The 16,772-nt window shown below is 31.7% G+C and overlaps 1 protein-coding gene across 1 annotated transcript; it reads left to right on the top strand.

The window, feature by feature from the left end:
• Nucleotides 1-944: 944 nt before the first annotated feature.
• Nucleotides 945-15,792, top strand: LOC128179968 (A disintegrin and metalloproteinase with thrombospondin motifs 6-like). The gene is made up of 23 exons (XM_052847689.1): nucleotides 945-1,030; nucleotides 1,778-1,838; nucleotides 1,946-2,006; nucleotides 2,407-2,623; nucleotides 3,684-3,828; nucleotides 4,010-4,188; nucleotides 4,307-4,393; nucleotides 4,991-5,094; nucleotides 5,266-5,388; nucleotides 5,492-5,605; nucleotides 6,127-6,194; nucleotides 6,918-6,997; nucleotides 7,260-7,367; nucleotides 7,594-7,751; nucleotides 8,003-8,072; nucleotides 8,184-8,319; nucleotides 8,994-9,181; nucleotides 9,631-9,754; nucleotides 10,078-10,167; nucleotides 11,132-11,304; nucleotides 13,297-13,360; nucleotides 13,703-13,771; nucleotides 15,515-15,792. Exons 1-23 carry the CDS (start codon nucleotides 974-976, stop codon nucleotides 15,673-15,675), a joined length of 2,637 nt encoding a protein of 878 aa, XP_052703649.1. The 5' UTR covers nucleotides 945-973; the 3' UTR covers nucleotides 15,676-15,792.
• Nucleotides 15,793-16,772: the final 980 nt, after the last annotated feature.

Here is a 16,772-nt window from a genome sequence, read left to right as displayed (position 1 = left end):
ATCAACGATAAAGAAAATGCATTCGAAGGACTTCTGTTTGTCCTTTTGATATTTAGTGCTTTTTTCTCTACAGTGGGAATTTAGGTTGTTTTTTTTAATGATGTGGCCCAGTAGTTTTACGGCGTAAGCGTGGATTAACAATCAATGATACAATTAGAACATAGAGTGGTACCGCATACCGTTATTATTATTTTTCCTTTACAGCCCAACATATGTTTTTAAAATTTGAAAACAATTTACCAATATTTCTGTTTCTTTGTAAAACTATTAACAGATCCCTAACACCACGATTATTCAAACCCATGTAGACCGCCATATTAACCGAAGAATTAATTATTTGCAAAAGGTCAATGAATTTGAATAATACAAAACAGAGTTTTATTATATTAATTACCACTTATATTATATTTGTCATCATTCAATATTAATAAATGTGGGAGTCAGGTGGTTTTTTATTTCTATTAACTCTATGTTTACAAAGTAGTTAATTAGAACAGATGTATTCTTGTAGAGTGTTTCATGGCCAGCTGTAAGGAAATTGTTTTTTGATCATACAACCTCACTTTTAAATGTAAATGTAAGCAACTTATTTGAAATAATTATTTTGATAATTGAATTATCATATTTTCCATTAAAATAAACATAAACTGCGGTTCATACAAATTAACTTCTAATCAATAACTAATTCATTTGTGATTACTAATAAAAGTATTCTTTGCTTTCTAATGATGTCTTTATGTACAAATCATGTAAATTTGACTTGCATTCTCTTTAGGTTTACAGTCCAATTGACCCGGACACCATTCTAAAAAGCAAAATTTACATGAAAAGATATCAATAAAACCATGTAAATATTAATTATAAATGAGGAGGAGGAATATTCCGACGTGTTAAACTATATAAAAGATTGTCAACTTGATATAACACTGTCGTTTTAATTTGCAGTCGATCGTTGTACAACGCTGACTCTAGAATGACGTTGGTATTATTTGTGCTCTTTTTCTGTGGAGCATACGTATACGCTTTTGAGGTAAGATTTTTTACTTTATAAAACACTGTTAAATGTAACAATTGTTGGAGAATATTGAAATATTCATGATTGACTTCAAAATAAAAATAGAACTTCAAAATAATAGAAAGATGGAGTATTACATTTGCTGCATTATCGGCTTATGGCACGTGAACTTAAAGATTAATTCATCAGAAGTTGTTTCAGTTGGAAGGAAATACTAGTATCAAATGCGATTTATAAAGATATCCATGTACATACCTAGTTTGTAAGAGTTTTTCAAAAACAACATAGTATTCTTTATTATTTTACAAACAGTTATTTTGACGAGTTTTTAAAATAAATTCAATTATAAATAGTGATTAGCCCATTAGTACAATTTATACTTTTGCAGGATACTAGTATAATTTAAAAATAAGATGCATTCTTTACAGTGATTTAATTTTACAATTAATGTAATTTTACTTCAATTAAAGCCTCTCGCTATTTTTCCCCATAAAAATATGACTAAAAGTTTCGGACCATAAGATTTTTATCTACTGAAACAGTACTTTTGATTTATCAAAGATTTTTTCGATATCGGAATACCTGCCCACATTGATAAAGATAAAATAATGTATCATTACATTTTATAAGATAGTTATGATGAAATAATAAGTGGTAATTTCACGAACACGGGTTACTTTTACTTTTTAAATTGTAGGAATGTTATTGACTTATTTGCATATATGCTTTTAAAATTAAGTTAGTTATGTTTATCATTTACAGATGTACGGAAACAAAATGGTTCAAGATTCAACATTAAAGTCTGTTTTTCCAAGAGAATTAGGTAACAGAAATTGAATATATTTAATATATAAAACATTTATCCTCTCGGATAATATTGCTAAAAAATATCATGAAATGTTCTTGTTGAATGTTGATTTTTTTTTCAAGGGAACTTTGACGCCCTAGACTTTTCCAGTTTATCGGAAGCCATCGGGACTTATCGAAAAAGGTAAATCTAAATATAGTCCATGTATTGATAGCGCGAATGAAGTCAAGATATGTTTGTTTAATTAATATTTTAAATCTTTTAAATCAAAGTAATTTTCTATGCTATTTCAATGAATGCAAATAGTTGTGCATGTTTTGAGTTACTTCGAATTCTCTATACGTTAGCGAAAATACTTAAATAAGATTGAAACTAAAATTTGACATTACGTGTATTGATACCACAAAAAAAATGATCTTCTGCATCTAAGTTTGATTTTGGTAGTTTTCACATTGAAGTTAAAATCATATTTGTTTGGTAAACATTAAAACGAATGAAGATACATGTATTGATGTTCTAAAAAACGTGATAATTGTAAAGAAATTCTCATATTCTACAATCATTAGTTTACATAATTATTTAGGGATTCTTCGCCTAAAAAGCTTCATGTCTCGGCATTTGGGGACAGCTACCATATGGAATTATCTCAGGCTGAATCGGCACTGCTCCCAAAAGCACAAATTGTTACACGAAACGGTGACACGGAAGAGGTCTGGACAGGCCCCAGACCCGACTGTTTCTTGACAGGCAAACTGACGTCACACAATGGGATTGCTTCTTTTTCAAACTGCGACAGATTGGTAAACTATGTATCTTCCTGCATAATTTCTATTTTATGACTATACCACAGTTTAAAATTTAATTTGCAATTATGAAACAAACATGATACATGTAGCTTTTCAATAACTTTGTGTCCTGCGTTTACTCAAAAATTAAAATATTTTCTATCTAAACTGTTTTTCCCTCTTATGTACCAGAAAATATGTATTAGGGCAGCTTGATAATTTTTCCCAAAGCTAACATTTAACTCAATATTTCTATAATTGGTTTTTAATATTATACATTAATTTTGAATATAATAAAATAAATCTTTAAATTCCATCTGAAATCCTGATAATGCCACTTTAAACCTTCAATTATTTCAATCACAAATTTAAAAATAGTGCAAATTCCCTTACCAAACAAGGAGTTTATAGTTTCCTAGTCAAATAGAACTGCAAGTTACAGAAAATAGTAGAAAATTTAATTAGATTATTGTTTGAAATTGCAGTGGTAAAAAATAAACCGCCTAGATTATTTGATGTGTATTTTTACTTTTTAAAATGCCCTTGACGGTATAAAAGTACATGTACTTGATTATTTTGCGCTTGCCATTTATACAGATGCTGAAAAAATTATTATATTTTTAAAATATAAACTATTTATGGAAAAGCGTGTGTCAAGTCTCTTGAAACCTTTTTATTTGAAACAAAGTTTACCTACAATGATGCATACTTGATGGGAAATAAAAAAATACTGTTTAAGATTTTACAAAATGTGGTTTTTTTTAACAAGATGGAAAACATTGTAGAAAATCATGTACATATTTTCTCTAATTAGCTTTAAAATAGATAACCAGTTCATTATTGAATTTATATGGAAATGAAAGGTGTAAAATTCCACCCATTCATTTTTTTAAAATTTTGTATGCTAAATTCTAAATGCTTGGTAAGTTGTTTATATAGGTTGATTTTTGGTGATGTTTGAAACTCGAGTAAAATGCCAGAGGATGTAATACCGGTAGTCAACACCACATCTATAAGTTACACCAGTATGTTTTAATAACACTAGTATTCCGCTTTGTTATTTTCTATTTCCTAGGAAGGAATATTGAGTTCAACGAAAGGAACCATACACGTGAGGGAAGTTCCGAAAGAGCAAAATAAACATTTCAATTTCTCTGAGCAGGAAACAGTTCTTATGTTTGGAAAATTAAAGAGACATGAACAACTAGATTTTATCAAAGGTTTGATCAGGATGGGTTTAATAACAATTCATGTAAACGAACACTATAAAACATCAACATACCAGATACAAAGTTATTTATAAATGAATCTAAATTAACTGTATTTTTTTTAATGCAAAATCTATAAGGATGGAAGCATTTAACAAGGGAACTTTATATTGACATAGTCTTATCCTAACAGATATGCTTCCATCAACAAATGATGAAGTAGAGCCGCCATTGAGGACCACTAAGCGGGAGTTGACAACACAGGATGTGGCAGTAGAACTAGGAGTGTACACAGATAGCTCCTTTACGGCACAGTTCCCGTCTACGGACGTGTCCAAAAGGGTCGAACTGATGGTTTTAAAGTACAACGGGGTAATATTCATGAAATTTCAGTCAGACAGGTTCATTAACAAACAGTCACAACAAAAGTGAAGATACAAACAGACAGACAAAACACGTTTCTTATGTCATAATATATTTTTATCATTAGGCGCAAATGGAGTTTTCTCGATCTGAGACACTTGGATACAACATCAAACTAAAGATCAAGAATCTTGAGTTTTGGGAGACTAACCCGGTAAGTCTTCTGTATTTTCGTTAAAGGGGCATGGTCACGATTTTGGTCAAATTTTGTTTCTCTGTTTTTATTATTTACAATGCTTTAGAAATGCATTTTTATTGATCAAATGAAATTTGGGTGCCAGTCGATGAGTTTTAAGCAAAATACAGGACCAACAAATCTTCGTCATGTAAACAAGGCTCGTGCCCTGTTTTTGTTTACATAGGTTCAATATACCTGTACAAATTGTTTTCAAGGTTATTTTTCTATCTTCTTATTCATTTTAAGCATAAAAAAACAGTTCCTTACGATTAACATATTCATTTGAGGTCTAAAACTGGAATTTTAACTTCAACATTCAAAATGTAAACAAAAGCTTTGTTTACATAGCAAAGAATTGTAAGCTCTGTAACTCGCTTATAACTCAAAAAATGACTCTCAAATTTTGGTTGCTATCAAGATTACCTTACTTGATAGTAAACATTGTAAACATTAAAATCGAAAAAATAATTTTTGACCAAAATCGCGACCATGCCCCTTTAATGACTAGTTGTACAAAAGTAATCATTTGAGCCTATAAATATCTCTTTTCATGTATCTCTTATTCTATTGTAGAGCTTTTACAATATGTCAAAAAAGCTACATGAAACCCTCTCCAGTTTCTGTCAGGGTACAAGAAACGTTTCTCACAAATATGACATCAGATGCGCTCACACAGCGTAAGTACGATATAGATACACGCAATATTTTGGAAAGGCGTTATAGCATGTTTTATTGAAGAAAAACATATCTTTTATTATTAGCAGAATATTACAAGTGTCTCGGGTGTACAATGTTTGTATACTTATGCCTTATCATTGGTAATTTAATGTACTTTTGAAACTGTTCAGGGTGCCTGCAGACTATGGTGGAATGGCATATATCGGTGGAGCCTGCACTGACTATGCATGTTCTGTCGACGGTGAACGTTCTTTAACCGGCTACAGGGCCCTTACACATGAAATTGGACATAAGTAAGAACTAGTTTATCCCGTTATGATAATACACCTTCAAACTGCGACTTTTACTTTGTGCAGACGATGTTTTTGGAATTTTTAAAATTTATTTTTGTATTAGCTTGGGAATGAACCATGACTCGGGCAGGTGTTACGGAAGTGACGTAGGTATCATGGGAGGATACGGCGCAGGATGGAGTTCATGTAGCGTCAACGATCTTCATAACTTTCTTCAGTGGGTATTTCTAGAAATAGATAGAAAGTAAATATAAACAGAGCTATAATACTACAAAACGAGCGTATCCTATGATATTGTGTGTACAAACAATTATATCATTGTTATTTCAATTCATGTAACGTAACGAACCTAACCCTTCATCTAAAATTTATTAACATATCCTTTACGGTAACCTTACATTTATAATGTCAATTTTTTTAACGCCAACTGCAGCTCTCATATTCCTTACGAAGAATTTAACACACTGCTGGAATACAGGGGTTCATAAAAAGTCTCTGATTGATCATTTTTTGATCGCGATTGATAGTGTGATTGATTAATTGATTAAACATGTATGCAATATGGACGTTTCCGTTTACCATGTTGTCTGAAAGTCACTTTGCGCCTGCATCATCGTGTAATGCATGCCATTTTGAACTCAAACCTCAATTCGATAACTGATAAAATAAAAATATTTTATGTGTATACATAAAATTATGTATTTATAAAATGAGGAAAATCATTTTTCTTTGATACAGACTTGAGAAAGCACAATGTGTGTTCAGAGAAGCTGAAGCTTTAGCTGAGCTGAGCTCATCTTTGATTGGTAAATAACTAATTTATCTATTCTTAACTAGTATATCATAAAGCATCATGGTCCTAAAGTCAAATGACTGATACTGACATTTTCCAATGTATATGTCTGTGATAATTTTGTTATGTACCTGTCAGTCCAATAATTCCAAAGACGTACTGTTGGGGCGCATTCGGGGTTTGCATAAACAATAAACTAATATTAAATCGTACAATTACTGAAAGTTTTATTCATAATTTACATTTTTCAGTGCCTTTGTCTGTGATAACACTACAAATAGATTTTGTATTCACAGTCCATATATTCAAATGACGAATCGTTGGCACGCAACAGGGTTTGCAAAATTAAAAGACATCACATTAATATGTCAATATTCTTATGTTTAATCGTACAGTTGCTAAAAATTATATGAATATAAGTAATAAGGGATCATTCTTTGACTATTATGAGGTGATAATTTCGGTGGAGGGGGAAAGGGGCATGGTCAAATCTATCATAAAGTCCTTCGGGCTTTATTGGTTTGATCACGCTCTGACTGAAATTATCACCTCATAATACTCATAGAATGATTCCCTACTGTTTAATTAATACCAGAATAATCATTATTATTTTTTTAGTTACATTTTGTATTATTACGAATATGATTTTATTTATCCTTTTCTAAAGAAACCTACAACCACATTTAAAACTTGATATGTAAATAATTAACTTTTTGTAAAAATATTCTTAAATTAGGTCAGGAATACAGTCCAGATGACATCTGTGAGAATAGATACGGTCCAAACTTCTTTTTAAGAAAGTTTGAGTATAACTCGGTAAGTCTTAACAAACTCTTCATCCTTAACGCAGTTAAGAGGACTTAACGGTCGTTGGCAATATCACACTATACAATTCGTTTTAAAAAGGCTTAACATTGTCTACAGATTTAGGGAAAAACACTAATCTTAAAGCAAAAAAAAAAAGGAAGATTGATGATTAATTCATTGACCATCCATCCTTACTAATAATTGAAGATTGATTAATTAAGAAACATATAGAATATATAACATAGAATTTTTATACGCCCATTTTTGGTAGCACTGCGAGGCTTACAGTTGTGTGAATCTTACGGAGGGATCCCTATACGGCCGGATGTTTAACCATGGATGGCAGGACATACCCGGCTCCTACTGTGGCGAAGGAAAAGTGCGTTGAGTCAGAGCATTCACTTGTAAAAATGATAGCTTTATTTAATTTATGTTTTCGTCTAAAAGATGAAAAACTATTTTTTAGGACGGAGATGATCTCACTTACTCTTCTTTTCATTTGATTTTTAAAGAAAAAATGTTGAACATCATTTCATATCTCGTGAGATTGTTTAGTTTTCTTGTTTAGAATTATGTATTGGTTAAACATCGGTGGTTTTTCATAGATTTGCTTTAAACTAACTTGTACCACGTTTGCGGATGCCAGACAAACCCCTAAAATCATCAGACCAGGAGGGTGGGGTCCTTGGGGAGCATGGCAGTCCTGCTCCAGAACATGTGGGGTGGGGGTAACATACAGACGCCGAAGATGCAACAATCCAAGGTGATTTTTTGACTCATTTTTATGCACGTTTATTATCAAATATTTGCTGAATAGTATTAAAACATATAAAAAGCTCAGACTAGCTTTTGATCAACTGTTTATTAAATTCAGTGAAGCGTATCATTGGACTTTGATATATATGAACTGTAAAGAAGATTTTTACCTACATGAAGTTTCAAGTTTAATTTAACTCCAAAGTCTAAAAACATGGTTTATACCAATGTAAATGCATCATTATCTAACATTGACAGCCCAATAAACCACCCAGGCTGTGAAGGAGGGGATAGCAATGCAAATGAAGCCAAGATTTGTAATTCTGAGGTTAGTGTAACATTTCCAGCTGCCACTATAATGCATAGAGAAACCAGTAAAGAAAACCAAAGAGACACCATTTACTAATACTATAATAATTTGAATTATTTCCTGTTCTAGCCATGTTCAGATGATAGTCCAAAACAGGCAGATCTGATTAAACAGAGAGCTTCAGAAACGTGTCTTACAATGCTTGAAAATAAAGTGTTGAATTCGTCAGAGTATAATTCGACGGGGGATAGATACAGTCATTCTGGTGAGAAATAGCCACGCATGCTTAAATTTATGCTTTATTAGTATTTACTCGTCATTCCTTTTTGTAATATAAATATGTCGTATAAACCTTAATTTTTTCCATGTTTTTTGAACGGTATAAAATAATTCAGAATGGATATACCGAGTACTCTGTCCCGAGTTTTTGCTTCCACCACTTTTTGCTTGATATTTCAATAATAGTAAATACCTTTGTGCTCAAACTACGTTCATCCACTAATATGAAAAATATCCATATTATCTGTTTTAAAACGCCCCCTCTTCCGCTTCAGGTTTCAATACACATCCTAAAATTGAAAGTCTACGGAAATTTTACATTGCATCAGCCATTAATAAGCCCGGATGATAACGTTAAAAAATCGCGCTATGTATTCCAAGTGTATTCCGAATGGAGAAAAGATGTAAACGTTTCCCATTACAAATCTCCGTAAGAAAATTGTTTTCGTTCCTGTGAAATTTTATGAGTGAAAAGGGATTATTGTTCAATGAAGATATCTTGGATATATTCCCTTTCATCGATTTCAAATTTATTTCTTTCACAGGTATGTGTATTTTTATTAAAAATCATCAAAAATTGATGGAAGCAATAACTCGGGACAGACTGTAGTTGATTCATTAAAATTATGTTGTAAGAACCCATTTCATCCTTTTTACTAGGAAATTATGTGTGTGAAGTTAGATGTAAAGAAGTGGGTGATTTCAAATCGCCATATTTCACAAGATTCGGCTTAATGCCGCACGGTACCCCATGCGATGCCAAAGTAATTAAGTACATGGATTTCATGAGCTCACCTTGGCCAAGAAAGAAGGGCCTCACTCCTATTTGTTTGGAGGGATATTGCAGGGCAAGTAAAAAAAATCTTGTCTTTAAGTTTTCTACTATTTATGAATTTTTTTTGATATTTTTTTAGTAATTGGGATCTGACCACTAGTGCATTTTTTGATGCTAAAAGGCATCAGCAATATTGAATTCAAGACTAACTATTTCTGGGTTCGAACTCATACTTTATTTGGATTTTACAAAGTAAAAGATTATTTAATTTTCCGTAATAAAAAAGCTCGAAGTTGCTTTCGATGAATCTTCTCAGGGCAGAATTAGAACAGGAATAAAATCCAGGAGAGACGTTTGTCCTGAGATGATAAACTTATAGAATTTAGAAAGCAAAAAAAAAAAAGGCTATATATTACCTAGCACTGCAAGCACATACAAATGTACTTAAAATTCACTTTCTGTTTCACTGTTTTTAGATTTTCTTTTAATGCTTGCATGTTTATGTTATATCTTTATGTTTAGATCTTTGGGTGCGACGATGCTTTCCTTGGAGGGACAAAAGAGTTTGATGAATGTGGTGTTTGTGGTGGGGATGGGTCCACATGTGACGTCATACAGGGAACATTCACGGGTATACCTGGAGAAGGTAACTTGTTTCGCGACATTTAACTTTACCTTTGTAGTACAATTACATGTAAATATGCCGGTATTGCCGCCTTAATATAAAACAACAATACTGCAGCCCTAACGGAAGTGTTACTATGTTTTAATACTTATCCACTCCGTATCTAATGGGATACAAATTCATTCTATATTGTAACATTGAAACTTTTAACCAATGCCAGATAGAATGCTTTAATGTCTTTTTTAATGGGTTTTTATAAGTATAATAAAATTATTGTCATCCTGTACACAATTTCCAAAAAGGGTTACTAATATTTCAATGTAGATAAAAACAATTTTTTGCAGGTAATAGAACTCTAATGATTGAGATACCGAAAGGAGCATATAATATTCAAATTTGGTTTAACTACTGGATAATGGAAAATAACTTCATAGGTAAGTAAAGATGTATTCACTGTCAATAATCATCGTTATTATACAAAAATGTCTATTAAACTGATAGTTTTCCCTGCTATTAACCTATTGATTTTGATAAAAGAAAACGCTGGATAAGATACTTTCTCTTTTGGTAAAAATATTTAAAATATCATTCATACGAAATAAAGGCATAGCTGTGTTCTCAATTATGATCTTTATCGATGTAACATATAAGCCAACCCAATGCATTTATGTGGAAGATTGGAAGATGCTCATTACTTTTACATTTCGTTTGTAAAAAATATTCATTATGAATTAAGACAACCATTTCTGTATTACCTTTTATCGTTGAACTTTTTGAATATAATTGATGTACTTTGAGGTGACAAAACTTTATCTCATGATGATATATGAAATATATGATATATGAAAATATAAAAATATCTAAAGAAGTTCATACACTTATACAAAAGTGTGGAAGATTTATCTAAGTTTTTAAATCATTTGCATAACTTTCTTACCCATACTAATTTTAATTCTAGATTTGCACAGTATTACATCATTCACAACTAATGATTTTTTTGTGTTTCACTAAGTGTTCTATAACTGTTATAAATGTTAACTGGCATTGTATGGAATTGTAATTGTAATATATCATGTACAAGGAGAGAACTCTCTAAGTTTCTGGAAAGTGTGTCCAATCCTTTTGGCATCATTAGTCAATAAAATATGTTCAACTCAGATACTATGTCAAGCTAACATCCAGGCATTGTCAATTTATAGTCGTGATTAAATTCCTTATCATTTTAACTCTCTTTTTTTCTCTTTATGTCTCTCTCTCACTCGTTCCCTTAAATTTTATCTTTCTCTTTTACTCTTTATTTCGATGTATTCCCCGTATCTCTCTCTCTCTCTCTCTCTCTCTCTCTCTCTCTCTCTCTCTCTCTCTCTCTCTTACAGTTTGACTTTTTCATTACACAAGAGATGTACGATAAAGATGACGTCCCCGTTATCGTCAGCCATGTTGGAAGCAGCTGGGTGTGGAACACGGATGAGAGTAAAAATCCGGTCAATTTTGCGAACACCTACTGGCATTATAAATATATTGAGTACTTGTATACAACGGGACCTATCTCCGAGCCTGCTATCATCAAGGTAGGATTACACATAAAGAAACTTACTTACTTTAATCCACATTCAAAAATTGATTAAAATTTTCAAAAATTAACATTTCATCACCATGTGAGAAGAAACTTTGAAATGGTAATTTTTACAAACTTGTTCTATTAATTTATTAGTGATTATAAAGAGAAATATTGAGGCAATATGCATGGTTATTAAACTAGGTCATAGACATTACGTATTATTTAATAAGATTACCTCGATTCATCAACGTTGCTAAGCTCTGAAACAAGTATTCCTTTTAAAGGAATGATCGGAAATAATGATATATAGATAGCTAGAAGCAAGCAACTTGATCAGTTTGATGTAAAATAATTAAAAAAGTACAGTATTTTTACAAAATATAGATTATTTGAAATCTGTACACCATAATTTCATCATTATAAACCGTCAACAAATTTAATTTTGAAATAAATTTGGGGAAAGCCGTTCGTAAACTCCTTGTAGTTTTATATTTTTAAGGTAATTATTAAATGTTAATGTATCTTCTTCTTCTTCTTCTTCTTCTTCTTCTTCTTCTTCTTCTTCTTCTTTAGAATACTGAGTAGGGCTCTTCAAGGAGCATTAATACGTATACAAAGAAAGAGTTGTAATAAAATAATTCAATGCGACTGAAAAAACATTGAATGCCACCATAGCTTGCTATTGAGGTCGCATTATAACGTAACCTTGTTTATAAATCAAGCTACTATTATGCAACATCAGTAGATCGAGGTCAGTTCATGGAGCATCTTCTTATGATCGAGGTCAGTTCATCGAGGTCAACTGCATTACTGAATGAATTTCGATCGAAATTCTTACGCGTGAGACAAAATGTGCATTCGTGAATAAACAGGTCGAACTGTATTAAATGTATGTTTGCATCTCTTAAGGTATATGAATGAAGGAAAAAACCTGAATGAAATATTATTGCGTGGACCCTGAGGTCCACGCAGAAAATATATAAGCGAGGTTAAACCGGATGCTATGGGGAAAATTCAGCCTGCGTATGAGCTAGCCTGGTTCCTGTGTGTAGTGGGTAGCTCAGGGAACCAGGCTAGCACACGTTTATATAATCGGGTTCGGGATTCCGTGCCATATGCACACATAAGTTCAAAGGCGCGGTAATTGTAAAGTTGTCGGTAAACAGCACAGAAACAAAGTATTCCTTTTAAAGAAATGATTGGCATGTGATATGAATTATCAGTATTATGAGATAAGTTAATGTAATGCCGAAACTACATCATGCATCAAATAGCATAATTTGCAATGTTTTGTTGTTTTCCGAATACACATGTAACTTAACTTTACTTTTATAGTAGGCGAGGCTAGAGAACTTCCTGATTAAATTTTTTTTAAGCATTTAAGTATGATTGAATAATTATGTCACTGTATAAAAGTTTAAATTTCAAGAAAAATGCGTCAAAATATAAAATTTTTAATTTACACAAAGCTGTCACTGCATAGTTAACAAAGAAGTGCGAATCGTAACGTGTGCGCAAATAGTAGAATTCACCGAATGCCTGATACTATACATGCAAACTTCATTCATAGATAGATCATAATTATTTTAGAAGTATGAGCCCTTAAAATTCTGAGCAAAAATGCAGGGCTATATACATACATGTATACGTAATACACCGTACAAATTTAGTGGTTAAAAGCAGAGGGCTAGAGTCGGTGGAATCTCTGATAATCTTAAGGCTTTCACGTTTTCGTTGGAAACACATGCAAATTGTCCACGTATTGTAGTCCTTTTTTAAAGGACAGCAACTTGTATCAAAACTAAACCAAAGCTTCAAGATTTTAAATAAGAACTACTTATGCAAGCGGAATGTGTGCGCACGTGTACGCATTTGCCGGATGCCTCATATGGACACAACAGTGATCGGCCGAAGCCGGTTACAAAAAGTCTTCAAAGCAATATTTTTCTACCAAATGAAAATGGTCCGTAATTGCATTTGGTTTTTTTTTTATTGATTTCAGCTTTATCAAAAGAACGCTTTGGAAAACAAAGGCATTCATTACGCTTATTCTTTACCCAAAACTGGTGAGTTTTAATAAACAGCTGATTCAATATGATTTTGTTATATTCTTCATTTTAATCAATAGGAATAAAAGATTATATAAAATACGTTATCTTATATTGTCTAAAATGCATGTTTGATAATATAATCCATCAATTTGTAGAACAAATTTCCTTTGCAAATCGTGTATAAAAGTGTTAAAAAGACAATTTATTGCTATTAACCTTCATTAATATTAACGGTACAGAATGATAACAACATATTTAGTAAATAAGGGTTTAAGTTTTTTAGAGTGACAAAGGTCATTGTCTATGTATCTTTAAATACAACTAATTCTACAAGATTTATTTTAACATTTATTTAAGGTGAATGTAAGAATAACGGGACATACAACCTTAAACTGCGTACTTGTGACTGTCCTACTGGATTTTACGGTATTAAAATATATGGGATATTCTGTTTATTTTACAGTTGTGTTAACAAAAATAGAACGAGAGGATATATGCGAGAATGATGCCATGCATGTTGTACATTGATGCAGATTTTACGTTATATAAATAATTTTATCACATGTTTAGCTCAGTATGCGGTGAATATCACTCATGTAATTATTTGATGATATTACTCTGTGTTTTCTTACGTCATGTGACCTCATGGTTATGGTTCTTGATTGACGTAAAATAAAAGTACAAAAATTATTTAGTTGAAAAGTGTGGAGTTGTACTTGTGAAGCATTTTTTGCCGTTTTATTCATGAAATGATAAAAAATAGTTTCGAAAATAAAATGTTAAAGTATCTTTGTTAAATCGTTAAGGAAAATTTGCGTAAAGTTGTTGACGTCTTGCAGTAAATATGCTGTGGGGCTCACAATTTAATAATTTTTACAGAAAAAAAAATAAGATTTCACAAGAGACGTAGTAAACATGTGGTAATAAAATCTCTAATGATCTGCAAAGGTTAATGATTTATATCAAACTCGTATTGTGTTTACTATCCCCTCACCAAGCCTCGGGAATAGAAATAACACAACTTGCTAGATAGAAATCATATACCCACCCAAATCATGAAAGATCCTATATAAAATATTCAACTTTCAAAATAAACATTCAATTTCAATCCAAATTTTATTCGGTATCAGAAAATTGATGTGAGAAGATCTGTTTAAGAAATTTGTCATTTGCATCTCAAAAATGTTAAAACACAAAAAGTTCACTTCAACGTAACTATTCATAAAATATTAGCATACCGTTAGATGGTAGGATAAACGTTGTAGGCCTCGGGATGATAAAGAAATTTCAGACTTTAGTTAAAATTTGAACCAGTCATAAAATAATGGTTTATCATAAAATGACAATGGAAATTTATAATTGAAAACATTATATCAAGACACTTTTAATAGCATTTCAATTTTGTCAGTATTTTTAATCAAGAGATATAATTTTTCACTTAAGTCTAAGTTTGCTTCATAAATCTGGGACCTGGTTTTGGAGAACTTACATATTGATTTCCTCTTAAAGATAAGCTTTGTTTAAATATTTAAAAATCATCAAACTTGAAGGCAAAATGTAATGAATTCTTTGTTACTTAATTAGAGGTTTAAAAATACAAACATCTATGTCTAGATTTAAAGGAATTCAATGAATAATGAAGGGATATTGAACAATGAGAATTATTTTACACTAGTTAAATATGTATTTCTAGATAACAATGAAATTGAAATAAACTTAATTCACATGACTGACTACATATAAGAGGCCGGTCATTTGGAAGTTGATTTTTAAAACAAAGTAATTTCCTCTAGATGAATTATTTGTTTTTTAGATTCTTCAAACTATCTGCGGCTTATTTCATATTTTGATAAAGAGAAAGTTTCTGCATGTATGAACCAAAAGAGTTTTACGGATTTTAAGTTCCTCTTTAGAGTATCTGAATAAAACATACTTTGCCAATAGACTGCAGTGCAAATTCAAGGTGTGATTAATTAGACCATACTCAAAATGATGGTGGAGTAATTTTATTTGATAACACCCACAAAATGATACCATAATTAAGAACATAGGGCCATTCATTTATTAAGTACAAAATGTGGATGTTATATATTGAATACCTTAATTTGATGCCCATCCAACTTCTTAAAGTAAATATAATGACACCTGATATTTCTGTTGTATTAACAGGAGCTGACTGTGACAGTCGTTGTAATATTTACTGCTTCAATGGCGCGGCATTGGACGAGTCCACTTGCAAGTGCCAGTGTAAGGAACATCAGACGGGAAGTTATTGTAAGTGTGAAACAGGATATACCGGGAAAGACTGCACGGAGAAAAAAAGTGAATAATTACCATTGTCTGAATAAAATTTGAATGTAGACTTTTGCTCTTCTTTTTGTCTTCAATTGCCTATGAAAGTTAACTTGATTCTTGTGAAGTAGCTTGTGTGTTGGAGCAGAACCATCCAAATAAAAAGAAACCGTATAACACGAATAACAAATCTTTGCTAATTATTACATGATGGAATAAAGAGGAGAATCATAAAGTCAATCATTTACAAATTGTTCTGCTTGAGTCTTTATGAATTATTTTTACACGAAATGTAAGCAAGCGCAGTTCAATATAGTGTTCCGATTGGCCACTTCGACCTTCGCTCATGGCTTATTAACAAAACAATCTTGACTTTGTGGGAATAAAGTTACCAAGTCCACCCCCCCCCCCCCCAAATCATTATTTGATGATAATCGGCACACACTACCAATTTTCCGTTCCGTGTACATGATGATATTAAGATACACAATGCAAATGAATAAAAAATTAGAGTCTATTAACAAAAGTGTAAACTAATGACACATATAGCGTGGAATACAGGTGTTCCAAACTTTTTCTTACCTCGACGAAAAAAATATGATCCGAAAAAGAACAGTTAAGTCAATCTGACAAATCGGTCTTTAACCTATGATGCGATGTAGACCTTCAAACACTTCCAGTGACACGAAAGAATAGCTCTATACTCATGTACCAAAAATATTGAGAGGCGTATAATGCAATGCATTTTTGCGCTGTTAATTTTTCAAGTAATTTATGCAAAGCTATTTGTCTTTTCATCTATAATTTTTCTGCCGACATTAACAAAAATTGAGCATTGATGAAGTCAGTTGACACATTTACATATATAGATAATGTTTCCAAGTAGTATTGAAATTGGCAAAACATTGTTACTGATGATAGCTATGAAGCGGTTTCTATACATTGTAGTCCTTCATCATGAAATAGCTTGACCTTTTTCAGGAAATAGAGAAAATCTACAGATAAGCATGCTGGAATGCGGACTGCATATACTAAACGAACAGGGTGTCGAAGACGAAAGTTCGAAGAAAATATTTCAATCCACGAAACTGTTAACAGTGTCAACTCTTTGAGTATACTAGTAGGTGCAAAAATG

Source organism: Crassostrea angulata, chromosome 4 (assembly GCF_025612915.1).
Source record: "Crassostrea angulata isolate pt1a10 chromosome 4, ASM2561291v2, whole genome shotgun sequence".
In the NCBI taxonomy this organism is placed as follows: domain Eukaryota; kingdom Metazoa; phylum Mollusca; class Bivalvia; order Ostreida; family Ostreidae; genus Magallana; species Magallana angulata.
The sequence above is the reverse complement of the archived record's forward strand: the minus strand, read 5'-3'. Positions and strand labels throughout refer to the sequence as shown.

Bases quoted from the DNA above. Each gene is read 5' to 3' on its own strand.
- LOC128179968 (XM_052847689.1), top strand. From the start codon at position 974: ATGACGTTGGTATTATTTGTGCTCTTTTTCTGTGGAGCATACGTATAC. The intron at 9,182-9,630 runs GCAAGTAAAAAA...CTTTATGTTTAG, and splicing joins GTTTGGAGGGATATTGCAGG to ATCTTTGGGTGCGACGATGC. The intron at 13,772-15,514 runs GTATTAAAATAT...TTGTATTAACAG, and splicing joins CTGTCCTACTGGATTTTACG to GAGCTGACTGTGACAGTCGT.